The sequence below is a fragment of the Euphorbia lathyris genome, chromosome 1 (assembly GCF_963576675.1).
Source record: "Euphorbia lathyris chromosome 1, ddEupLath1.1, whole genome shotgun sequence".
Lineage (NCBI taxonomy): Eukaryota > Viridiplantae > Streptophyta > Magnoliopsida > Malpighiales > Euphorbiaceae > Euphorbia > Euphorbia lathyris.
This window is the reverse complement of record NC_088910.1, coordinates 27,194,698-27,207,880: the sequence shown is the minus strand read 5'-3', so window position 1 is coordinate 27,207,880 and position 13,183 is coordinate 27,194,698. Positions and strand designations below refer to the sequence as shown.

The 13,183-nt window shown below is 39.2% G+C and overlaps 1 protein-coding gene across 1 annotated transcript; it reads right to left on the bottom strand.

Moving 5' to 3' along the window:
- Positions 1-9,287: 9,287 nt before the first annotated feature.
- On the bottom strand, positions 9,288-12,904 carry LOC136226136 (protein HOTHEAD). The gene is made up of 5 exons (XM_066014470.1): positions 12,739-12,904; positions 12,019-12,660; positions 10,393-10,796; positions 9,771-10,321; positions 9,288-9,553 (listed from the first exon to the last, which is right to left on the bottom strand). Exons 1-5 carry the CDS (start codon positions 12,824-12,826, stop codon positions 9,484-9,486), a joined length of 1,755 nt encoding a protein of 584 aa, XP_065870542.1. The 5' UTR covers positions 12,827-12,904; the 3' UTR covers positions 9,288-9,483.
- Between the last annotated feature and the right edge of the window lie 279 nt (positions 12,905-13,183).

Sequence of the window (13,183 nt, the reverse complement as noted above, 5' to 3'; positions counted from 1 at the left end):
TAGGTCTCATATGCAAAAAGGAAGAAGGCTTATCAATCTTAGGAATCAGAACCAGGAGGGTTCTATTAACCAGCTCAATATCCTTCGAACCACTGAACACCCCCAAGACAAAATTATAGATGCCTTCCTTCACTACATCCCAATGCTTATGGTAAAAGCCCGCCGGAAGACCATCAATCCCAGGAGCTTTAGAAGCCCCAATGCTGAAGATAGCTTGGTCAATCTCTTTTCGGGAAATAGGTTGAAAGGCCTCCTGACTACAATCCTCACTGATTAAAGGAAATGTAGCAATAGAGTGAGCCCTCTCCAAAAGAACAGGTTCCTCTTTGAACAGCTCTCTGTAGAAATCCAGGGCTAAGTTCCGAATAACCTCATCTTCATAAACCCAATCACCATTAGAATCCTTAATGGCCTCAATTCTATTTCTCTGCCTTCTGATCAGGGTAGAGAGATGGAAGTATTTGGTATTACGATCCCCATCTCTAATCCAGGACTTCCGAGACTTCTGGAACCAAAGGAACTCCTCCTGCCTAAGCACAGCCTCCAGCTCCTTCTGAAGGGTTCTGAGGAGGCCCTCAAGGCTATGATCAAACCTCCCCTCCAACCTGCGTTGAATGCCCTCCATCCTCTTTAATAACTTGTTCTTCCTTCTGATAATATGCCCAAACACATTCCTATTCCACCCCTGCACCTTATTCCTGAACCCTTCAGCAGCTTGCAGTACATACGAATGAGGTCTCCAACTCTCATGAACGAACTCTTTAAACTTAGGATGGGACTCCCAAGCCAACTGATACCGGAACGGTCTCTTACCCCTAGGATGCTTACCTCTCAAAAGTCTAAACAAAATAGGACAATGATCCGAATGACGGAACGGGAGGTTCAACACAGAGCACTCGGGGAAGGAAGTTAGAGCTAAAACATTAGCGTAGACTTTGTCCAATCGAACAAAAGTATCATTACGCTTCCAAGTGAATTTATGACCAGAAGCCCCCAGATCGGAAAGCCCACATAAATCCATACTATTCTTGTGATGCAGACAGCGATTAACATAATGATTGGATCCCCCTCTCTGATCACTCATAAAGGCGATATCATTGAAGTCACCCGCCACAAACCAGGGCTCCGAAATGCTGACACTCATAGAATAGAGAACCTCCCAGAGCCGTTTTCGATTAGACAAGATAGGGTCAACATACACAAGGGTAATAAAAAAGGAAGTATTGCCGGAAATACTCACTTTACAATGAATGAACTGCTTATCCATGCTAAGAATATCAAAATGAATCTGATCTGGCCTCCAAAAAAGCCAAATCCCCCAGCCCGGCCAGTTGCCTCCGATCTAACACAGTGCCAGTTCTTAAACTTCTTAACCACCTCATCTGCTTTCTCACCACTAATCTTAGTTTCCAAAAGAGCAAAACAAGATGGATTAAACTGCTTAATAAGATCATTAATATGGATACGGGTAGCCTTGCTAGCCGCACCCCTAACATTCCAAAATAACAAATCCATAGAAAGGAGGACAACTGACCACACCCCTACCCTAAGCTAGGTATTTACTAGGGGCTCCTGAGAGCCTTACCGAGGTACCCCCGGGCCCCCTCTTATCTGGAAACGCCAAAGTGTTAAGGCCACTTTTTTGTTTTCCTTTAAGCTTTTTCATATTAGTTTTGTTAACTCCCATAGATTTCCCAATCCCAGGATCAATACCAGGAACAGGAATACTAACCTCATTTGAATTCTTCATCCTTCTAGCTGCAAGGGTCAGGGTCCCCCCCTGGGCTTCATCCTTAGAGACAAAAAGTGGGTTCACAGATTCAACCACCTTCTCGACTGGATCTACAGACTCTAATCCTGGAATACTCTCATCCATATGATTCTCATCTTGGTCTGACTCTTGAACTTCCTCAATCATCAGGGCCCCAAATCTGGACCCAGGCAAAGCTACTGAAGAAACCCCAGCCTCCTTTCTAGCTTTGAGGACAGGCTTCTCCTTGACATTTGGAATAACAGTAGCTTTAGGAGAAAGGGACTTAGAATTTGTGTTGATATCAGGAGGACGATTGTGAACCACTGCAGGTTGATTCCTACGTCTAGCGGGCCTCTTTGCCACCATCCAGGGACCAAAGTTCCCTTCATACCCCTGGTTCCCTCCAGTAATCCGCACACTACTCTCAACCCTCTCTATAACAACCCTCTCCCTTTTAGGGCAACCCTCCTGAGAATGACCATACATGCCACAATCATAACAGATGTTATGTAAACCTTCATACTCAATAAAGAACACTTTATCCTGAACACAGAACTTAGAAAGTAAAGGTTTAGCCAGATCAACATCTATACATACCCTAGCAAACTTACCCCTAATGGCCCCAATTGTAGTCTTGTCCACATGGTGGACCTTACCAACCAAACCTCCTATTTTACTCAGAAAGTTTTCACTGTAGTACTCAATGGGAAGGCCCGGGAATCTTACCCAAGTCAAGATCCTGTTAACCGAACAGTCGTGAGGATTAAAATTAGGAACCCAAGGCCTTAAGGCCAAAACATGATTGGAAATGATATATGGGCCTCCCTTGATAACCGAATTATAATCCTCAACCCTAGTAAATTTAATGACATAGTAGTCATTTTCCAGGTCAGTAATACTGACTTTACCTTTCCTTGCCCACTGCGCTTGTATTCTTTGGGCAAAATAGTTAAAACTAATTCGCTTACCCAGGACAGTAACAATCAAAGACACCTTCCACTTCTCTCTAAGCTCACGCTTCTCTGCAGCGGAAAGTCTAATGACCGGACAGAGAGGATCCTCCTGGCCATTATCTTCCTCATCAGAATCCGAGAACATATCATCAGAATCTCCCACCATTAAAACTTCCTCTAAAATCGGCTCTTCCTCAGCCACCCCCATGACCGTGTCCTTCCAAGAGTTTTTACCAATCTCGCTCATCTGAACCCTAGGTCTGGGGGAGACCGTCTTCCCATGAGCTACTCCTACAACACCCACCCTTCCCGAATTATTAGAAACATCCAGACCCGAAGCAGCCTGCCTCCCCGTCGTAGCCCCTGCATGCCCCTCACAGCCCGGAGGAGAGGATCCCGCGCAAGGCACTGCGCCGACAGCCCCAGCCCACTGCCCGACCGAGGAGCCGGCAGCGCCTGGGCAGTGCCCGGCACTATCGGCGCATAGCCCTGCGCCAGGCACCCCCGGCCCCACTTCTCCCCTCGAGATTGGGGGAGCCTTACCCCCGGCATCAGAAAACCCAGCCGCCCGTATCTCCCATTGATCCGCACCCAGCCGCGACAACCTTGTCGAATCTGCCGCCTGTGGATCGCAAAGATCCGTCCCCAGCCGCACGGGCGGCGCCCGCGAGAACCCTGCCGACGCACCATCCATGCCCACGAGATCCCTACCGACGCCCCTGGATTCCCCTGCCTCCACCCCGCCAAGCGCCCCGCCCCGATCTACACCAGGTGCACGCTCGCCGCCAACAAAACTTGCCTCACCCTTCTCGCCCCAAACCACCAGGCCACCGCCCCCTTCCTTGCCGCAAATCCCCTCCAGATCCGACCCCCCCTCGCCGGCCACAGCCCCCCTCTCCCTAGATCTATCCCTAACACGCTTTACCATGAACCCTAGCCGAGAGAGAGAGAGAGAGAGGAGATAGATCTAAAAGAGAGAAAAAGATCTAAAAGAGAGAAAAAGATATAAAAGAGAGAAATAGATCTGAGAGAGAGAGGATAGATCTAAAAGAGAGAAAAAAGATCTAAAAGAGAGAAATAGATCTGAGAGAGAGAAGATAGATCTCAAAATTCTCCATCTTCATAAAAATTCTTCACTATGACAACAGATCTGAGAGAGAGAAGCCAGATCTGAAAAAGAGAAGATAGATCTAAAAGAGAGAGAAAGATCTAAAAGAGAAGAGATAGATCTCAAAACTCTCAATCTTCATAAAAATTCTTCACCATGACAACAGATCTGAGAGAGAGAAGACAGATCTGACTTTACATGTCCCATTTTATAATTTATTCTAAACTAATATTAAATATATACAATTTATTTAAATGAATAAATTATCTTAACTAATAATAAAATATTATTGGAACCTTTCACACATTATTGGGATTGAAATTTTTATTAGAATAGGAGATTATGAATTATGAAGTTTTAATTATTTAGAATTCATTTGAAACAGAAGAAAGTTGTAATTCTATTTAGGTTTAATATCTTCCAGCCCTCTCAAGTTGTCTTAATACCGCAACTGATCCACTGAATTTAGATTTGTGACAACTAACCCCCTCAACTTGCTTAGTTGGAACAAATAACCTTTCAAATTGCTCAATTGGAACAACTAACTCCTCAAGTTGCTTATTTAGAACAAATAACTCCTAAACCCCAAAAAACATTCAACATAATATTACATCAAAAATAAAAGATTTCAAAATAACGGTTGTTATATTTAACTAATCTACTAATATATTAACTAAAGGGCCAAAAAAAACTCCCAAAATAACCTATTTAAGGGGTTATTTGTTTCAAATAAGCAAGCTGAGAGGGTTAGGGCTTGTTTGGATGGGGGTTATTTAAAGTAAGGTAAGGTAAGGTAGAGTAAGTGAAGTTTATGAAATAATTTGTTGTGTTTGGATAGAAGGTAAGGTAAGTGATGATTTAATGATGTAAATGTGTTTGGTTTGAAGGTAAAGTAAAGTATGGTTATGTATAAAATTACTCTTATATCCTTACTCTTAATTATAATTTCTAATTCTGTATATATTAAATAAATTCTAATTGAAGTTAATTAAATTTTTATATATTAGTTTTATTAAATATTGGAAGTTGAATCTCACTTTGTAACAATCAAAATTTCAAAGCAAAAATAAAAATGACCTTACTAGCACACTATAGGCAGCAAAAATATAATAATTTTGAAGTTTTGGACCATGACCGTAATATCCAAGTTATAATAAGACAAATATAATATTAAAATTATATTCAAGTGATATACATTGTTTTTGTTTTGGTGGATCTCAAACTAGCAGTGAGTTTTATTAAAAAAAGAAAGGCTTAATGTATACCCAGCCTCCTAAAGTTGTCCATTTTATTCATTTAACCCCCTCAACTTAAGGGACATCCTTTTAACCCCCTTAACTCAATAAAAAACGCTATTATTAGATCCGTTTTTCAAAAGTATGAGTTGATCTCTGAAGATTGAACGACACGCGCTAGACACCTGGCAATCGATTTTGCCACACCAGCATTGGAAGTGAAAAGTCTAAAATACCCTCATTCATTTAGGGTGAAAAGACGATTGAACCAGTTCGAAACTCGAAAGTCTCTTCATTTCCCACCAACAAACTCTTCAGTTCGCTGCTCTCCTCTATATTCAGTCGATTCATTCACAAAGTTCTTAATCTCCTCAAGTTGTTTCTCTCGATCGGCTTCTGTGGAAAACGAATTAGGGTTCATGTAGAGTTCATCGCGAATTTCAGTATCAACTCAGCCCGTGCAGAACTTACGACATTGAGGTTGGTTTCCTTTCCTGTTTTTGATACGTTATCTCTTAGTTGCTTGATGTTTGCTGATAAAATGTGTTTCATTCACTTTATTAGTTGGTTGGTTGATGAAAGTTAAGGTTTTTTTATTCACTTTCTGAGTTGGAATGATTGAGGTTGGTTTCCATTTCTGTTTTTGATACGTTAGCTCTGCATGCTTGATGTTTGCTGATATAATGTGTTTCATTCACTTTATTAGTTGGTTGGCTGATAAAATTTAGGGTTTGTTTATTCCCTTTCTGAGTTGGAATTTGTGTGGCTATGGAATAATAGCATGTGCAATACTTGTATAGTTGTTACTGTATTGCCTTTTCAGAAATGAGAATCTTACTGTATAGATGTTCCTTTGTGTACTTTTCAGATGGGATATCTTTATATAAGATTGCATCATGGTGGGAGGGTTGTGAAAGAAGGAAGTTGTCTGAAATACGTAGGTGGGAGTATTTCGGATGAAGATGTAGATGAAGATAAATTTAGTAGGCTTGAAATACTGTGGAGTGTGAGATATCTGGGTTATGAGAATTATGGTTCTATCTACATTAAGAATGGGTTGCCTGGGGAGTTAGTTGTTGTGAGTAATGACTTAGAGTTGATGAAATTGGTTAATTGTAAGGGGGTAAGTGATGAAATCGAGATATTTGTGGATAAAACTGTGGATGCAAAAGAGGGTGGGACCCAGGAGCAAAGTGAGATGGGTGGGATTGACAGTGTGGCAAACATGTGTATTAACACAACACCTATCTCTACTGAAGACTTAAATGAGGAAATAAAAGCAAAACAGAGAAATGCAGAACCAGGGAAGGAGGACAGTTCAGATTCAAACCGAGAAGATCTAGATGACTCGGGTTCAAGCTTTGAAGGAGAGTCAGATTCAGATGAGGATGAAAACTACATTGAGCCAAATGAGGATTCTAATGGGAGTGATTTCGATGAAGAACTAGCACAGGTCAGGGGCAAGATCTTAGTTGAGAAGAGGGACAGATCTAAAAGGAAAAGGCCTGAACCTCCAGCAGAAGTTCAACTAGGTCCTCTAGGAACTGACAACGGAGCTGATGGGAGGGATTATGTCCCTATGCAAAATAGGGAAGGTCTGTTGGGAGGTGATGAGGAATATATTGGCTCATCAGACGTAGATAGCTTTGATTCCGATAGTGAAAATGAAGATGGTCCACAGAGGAGAAGAGGGAGAAGAGTTCACTATGATCCTAACACGGAGATGCCAGTTTTTGAGATTGGGATGGTTTTTAAGGATGCTTATGAGTTTAGAGAAGCACTAGCAAAGTATTCAGTTAATAGGGGAGCAATTTTGAAGACTAAGCCCAATGATTTCCACAGGGTTCAGGCTAGATGCAAAAGATGTAAATGGCATTTGTTTGGTAGTTTAGATAGTGAAACTCATGATTTTGTAGTGAGGACCTACAACCCAACACACAACTGCTTCAAGACAAACAGGAACAGACAGTGTGACTCTAAATTCATTGCCAAGTATTTGAGGGACAAGATAGTTGATAATCCTAGCATAAGGATTTAGAGACTGCAAGAAATGGTTAAAGAGAAGTATGAAGTTTATGCCGGGAAGTCAGTGTGTAGAAGAGCCAAATTGAAGGTTTTAGACGAACTGGTGGGTGACTACAAGGAGAAGTTCAAGAAGATTTATGACTATAGGGATGAGACAAGGAGGATCTAAGAATAGCGTTTTTATTGAGTTAAGGGGGTTAAAAGGATGTCCCTTAAGTTGAGGGGGTTAAATGAATAAAATGGACAACTTTAGGGGGCTGGGTATGCATTAAGCCAAAAAGAAAAGATTGAGCGTTTAGTAAAAGTAGGGGCTTTATTGGAAAATACTTTAAGTTAACCTCCCTTACCCTCCAAATCGGAGTGTAACCAAAATAATAGAAATTTTACCTTCACTTACCCTCACTTACCTTACTTTCTAATTACACCTCAAAACAAACAAGGTAACTCTCCTACGCTTACCCTCACCTACCTCCAAATACCATGATCCAAACAAGGCCTTAGTTGTCACAAGTCTAAATTCGGGAGTCAGTTACAGTATTTAGACAACTTGAAGGGGCTTGAAAGGTATTAAGCCTTCTATTTAAAGTGGATTCTATAAGCTATACGATATAATTTCATTTTAAAATTAGTTTTATACAAATTATATTAATATTTAATATATATAATGATGAGGATTATGGTCAAAGCCCATATAATTTAACCCATACACACTAAAAAGGGTCAGTCCATGAAGCGGCCCAAGTCCAACTAAAATACTCTATGTAAAGGATCTCAACCCCAATGGAAATGTATGATCCTCTCTCTCTCTCTCTCTCTCTCTCTCTCTCTCTCTCTCTCTCTCTCTCTCTCTCTCTCTCTCTCTCTCTCTCTCTCTCTTGAATATTCATTGACTTGTGCGTTGGAATGTTCCCGGAGACCGTTCCCGACGCACGTACAACCCGAACAACAAAAGACACCATGAGTTCCCAATTCTCCATTATATGATATATAAATATATAATATAAAATATTTTTAACATCAATATTACATTTTAATGGGTATATCTATGAATATTCCTATAGTTAACCCTAACGATAATGAGTTGGGGATCCCCGTGGGATGGGGATATCTATTACCATCCTCAACCCATCCTTAAAAATGAAGATAATTTTCCTTCTCATCCCTAATCCTATAAAAATAGGTATTGAGGATTTCTCGACTCTAATGGGGCGGGATGCAATGGATATAGATATTACACACCCTATTGACACGCCCAACATTTAGGAAAATAAAGTTTGAGCCAAATGCTGGAAAAGATATCCACCATTAAGGCAAAGCCACGCGTGCCTAGCACCAAAAGGTAGAGAAAATGAAGCTCGTGAAAAGCTTGTACAATTTCTAAAAATTCCCTCTACACCTGCCCGACACACCAAATGTGGCACATCAGTATTCAGTTTAGTTCAAACCGATGGAGGAGAAATCCATCTAAATACAACATTTCGAGAAAGAGGCTTCAAATTTAAAGAAATAAGGAATTTGAGGATATGAGAATCAGCTGAAGCAAGCAGTATACTCTTTGTGGAAAAGACTAACATCGTTGATGGCCTTCCAAATGGTGAGTAATGCACAACCAATATTAGTCTGATTTGCCAACGATACCACACAACATGGATGATGACACCATTCCATAAGGCAAAATTTGGGGGTTAAAAGTAGTTGACACATGGCTGATTAGATTATTAATTGTCGAGGAAGAATCACTCGCAACTCTTAATGCACTGCTGATTGCTGCCAAAACCTCTCTTGCAAAAGATCATTGGACCAAAACGATAGCAACAATTCGGTCATCAGGAGATAAGAAATCGCTCACCCGATTCACAAGAGCATACTGTACTGATCCTCTAAGTTAACGACAAAGGATAAATCCATTATGAGGCCCTTAATTTTTTATTTGGACATATTGAATCTTTGATTATTATTTTTTGTCGGATTAAACCAATGTTTACAATTCAGTTAAAAATGTTTCAAAATACAAAATTTTACAATTTTCTGTAGTCATTACAGTTTGGTGAAATGATCGCACTTTATTAACTGAATTTTATATCTAAAATCGAGTTTTATTGTCATAAAAAAAAAAAAAACTCAATTTGACAAAACTAAAAGATCATAACATGTCCAAATAAAAAATTAAAGACTTAATGAAAAAAAATCATAAACCTTAATTAAACAGATTTTGAATTGATTGAAAACTTTAACTTCTTAAATTTGTCAATCAAATTAAATTAAAAAGAACCGCAATAATAAATAAGCAAACAATGGTCCAACACTCCAACTACAAGTACACTGATATATGTCATATACAAAATAAAATTCAGAAATGAATACATAAACAATTCTGAATGAAAAATGGATCCCCAAATCTTAATCTAATCAATTAGTTCGTTGTACGTATTTTCTCCTTTTATAAAACCTTTCACGCAATATCTTCTTGCCCATATACCTACACATCACAACATTATGAAATTAAATTAGAATTTCTCCTCAAATAATTATTATTCTCAGAACATATCAAAACATAATAACTTGTTCATGGGCTTGGTATCCGCCAAGCCCAGTTAGACCCGAAGAAATTGATATTAGGCCCAGTCCTGACCCGCCAAAGCCCATTTATTCTAAAAAATGTATATTTTATACCAAAGAAATGAGGAGTTTTATACCTTCCGAGCATCATAACCGTAGCTTGAGGATTAGTCCCAGGTGAATTAAGAAAAGTGGATCCATCGATAACTCTTAACCCATCAACGCCGATTACCCTATACTGATTATCAACAACTTTTCCGACTTGGCATCCACCGTGATAATGCCATATAGTCATCACCGTATCAATACAAAATTGCTCCAAAGAAATTGCAGTTGTTAGATGTCTCGGTCTCAAGTTCACCGGCAGATTCGCCATTAAAGCAATCAGAGCTTGTACCGGAAGATATTTGTATCGGAATTTCGAGAACGCTTTCGAATTTATCACATCAATGATCGTTTTCATACCTTTAACACATCTCGCCAAGTCCTCCGGTTCTTTAAAGTAATTGAATCTCACCGCCGGGTTATCTTTCACGTTTCTCGTCCTCAGCTTTAGATCGCCGGTGGACAATGGACCTATAACTTTTTCTAGAATTACTCCACCTTTTAGCGTTGCGTTCACCAGAGAATTCACAGTCTCAACAGCTCTCGCCATTGCTGCTGGTGTCAACATGTTATGTTGGCCTGTCTGGTATCGAAAATTTCTGTTAGTCATAATATCAAACACCTGGTGTGCAGTTTAGAGTGCGGAAAATTTACCTGATTCATGGACTGCTCGTAGTCTCGGACGAACCGTTTAGCCCAGGAGATAGCATAAGTTAATCCGCTGGCTGTTTCAATGAAGCTACCGAATCGAGTGATGCCGACGACTTGGATGAGTGAGACTTCGACGGGAAGAGGAGAAGGGACGACGAGAAGATTCATTGGATTGTCAGACATGCCTTGACCAACCATGGGGTGGTCTCGAACAATTGGGATTCCTAGAGATTGAAGATGAGGAGCAGGTCCAATTCCACTCAACATAAGTAGCTGTGGGCTTCCTAGTGCACCTGCTGATAAGATAATCTCATTCTTGTGCTCCTTTTTAAGTAATGCTTTGTGTTTGATTCCCATGGCGTCTTCATATATTACCCCAAAAGCTCTTGGTCTCGACCATGGCCTCCCTGTAACAATTTCACGTTATATGCTTTGTGCTTCATGCCCTAGATTTTTGTGCATTTATCCTCTAATCTTTCAATTTTGACTAATGAGATAACTATTGATGTTTATAATGATTGGTTAAACATGCCTAGCTGCTAGCGGACTAAAAAAACGAGTAATTTTAAGGTACTTTTAAATAATACTACCTACCAATCAATGCATAATATATATATACAAGTATATATTTTTCCACCAATCATGCTTCCGTAGTGGGATAAAAACAATTTTGATTGGTCGGAGTATTACTCCTGAAATACCGTAAAATTTCTCCTAAAAAACGTCCCAAAATTAAATCGGAGTTAATGAACCAAATTGAGTGAAATTTTATCAATTAAGATAAGTTACAGGTTAAATGTTATCAAATAAAGTAGAATTTCTCTTTAAATTGTATTTATTTACATTTATTTATTTTTATGGGTTTTCGGTAATATTACTTTGATATAAATATATATATTTTTTTAGTTTGTCTGATTTCTCTTTCGAGATTCGTTAGACACCTTTTAGATGGATCGTGTCTCAATTAAATTTTTCTACGATCGCTAGAGCTCGAATCCAAGATCTAGTTTAAGCGAGTTGAATATAAATGCATGAATTCAAACTATATATAAAGAAATATTAGATATAAAAGCTATATTTGCATGTGGAATTGTATTTTTAGAATTAAAAAATAAGATTTGTATAGTTTCATTTTATAGTCACACTTAGAATGTTAATGTATCAGACAAGTCAGAGTGTATTTTATAGTCATACAAGTCAACCCAAACCGCGGATAATTTAAATAGGTCAGGCTGTAATTTAAAAACAAAACCCTAATCCAACGTATATAAATTAGACTACAAAAATATATATATCTTTTAATAATAAAATTTAAAATTTATATTTAATATATAAAAATATAAATAGAGCGACCGAGTTAGTTCATTCTATTTTCATCATAAGCCAACTGTAAAAAATAGGCGCGCCTGATTAAGTTGGACCTGATACCGATTTTCTTTGTTCAAGCCCGATCCATTGTTCATAGACCTGGATTGTGAATAAGTCTTGACTCACAGTCAGGGGTGGATACAGGGTCGGGGGGCCCGAGCCCCTCCGACCCCGGAACCATCATGACCATGGTGCATATATAAATGCCTCATTTCAAACTATAAAAAGCAACTTGAGATACAAAAGAAGAAAAAGGGTTACCTCTTGGTGTAAACAAGATCTTAGTAACAGTAGCATGCAAATAAACAGAAATATTTGATGGATAAGCATACTCAAGAAGATCAGCAGCAGTATGTCTATGTCCATTTTTATCAAATATTGATCCACCAATTTTAGTTCCATAAATATGTTCATAAGTAAACCCATTATAAGGCAATATTCCTGCTTCAATCAACCCATCTTTCACTGCACTTTGCCACTGCAACAATTCAGGCTCAAATGCTACCTTACTTTCAACCCATCTATATGCCTCTTTAACATAAATCTCTCTCCACCCAGCTTTCTTCACATACCCCGGACCCGCGTGTGTGAAAAACCCTGCATTTAGAGCGCTCCCTCCGCCTAGAACACGTGCCCGCGTGTTGTACACCCCGTCCTCCGAGATGAACAGCTGAGAAGGGGAATCGGGGGAGATATCCGAAAGAGAAGCAACAAAATCTCCGATATTGGTAATGTTCGGATTCCCGTAGGGCGAACCGCCTCTTTCGAGGACTAAAACTGACGCGTTTCTCGATAGAGTTGCGGCTAACGGGCACCCGGAAGTTCCTCCCCCGATTATTATGTAATCATACCATACTACTCGCGGAGATGAGCTTGCTTCTTGAACAAATGTGTAATATGGCGCTGAATGCAAAATTAACATATTAATATTAACTCAAACAAGAAACGGAAACGAAAACCGAAACGGACACAAACCAGTACCTTTCTCTGAATTACAGAAGCAATGAAACATGAAAATTCCAGCAAGAAGAACATTATTTTCAAGAAATTTCCTGAGCAACAAACCCATAATTTTTCTAAATAATGGATTAGTTATCTAAAATGCCAAACAGGGCCTTAAATATACAGAAAGGTCTAAAGAGCATTTGGGTTGATTTATAAAAAGATGCACAAACTTTAAATCAAGAGGAGAAGTATATGCATTTAAAGGAGCACTATACTAAGTTACAAATTAATGCATGATGTGTGAGATTAACCTAAATGTGTTTGCTACCATTAACATAAATCAGACAAAATAATAAATACGCTTAATACATCATTTGCCCCCTGAACTTGTCTAAAATAGTTGATTGGTCCCCTAAACTTTTAAAGTGTTTCGACAGCCCCCTGAACTTGCATAAAATATTCAGTTAGCCCCCTGAACTTG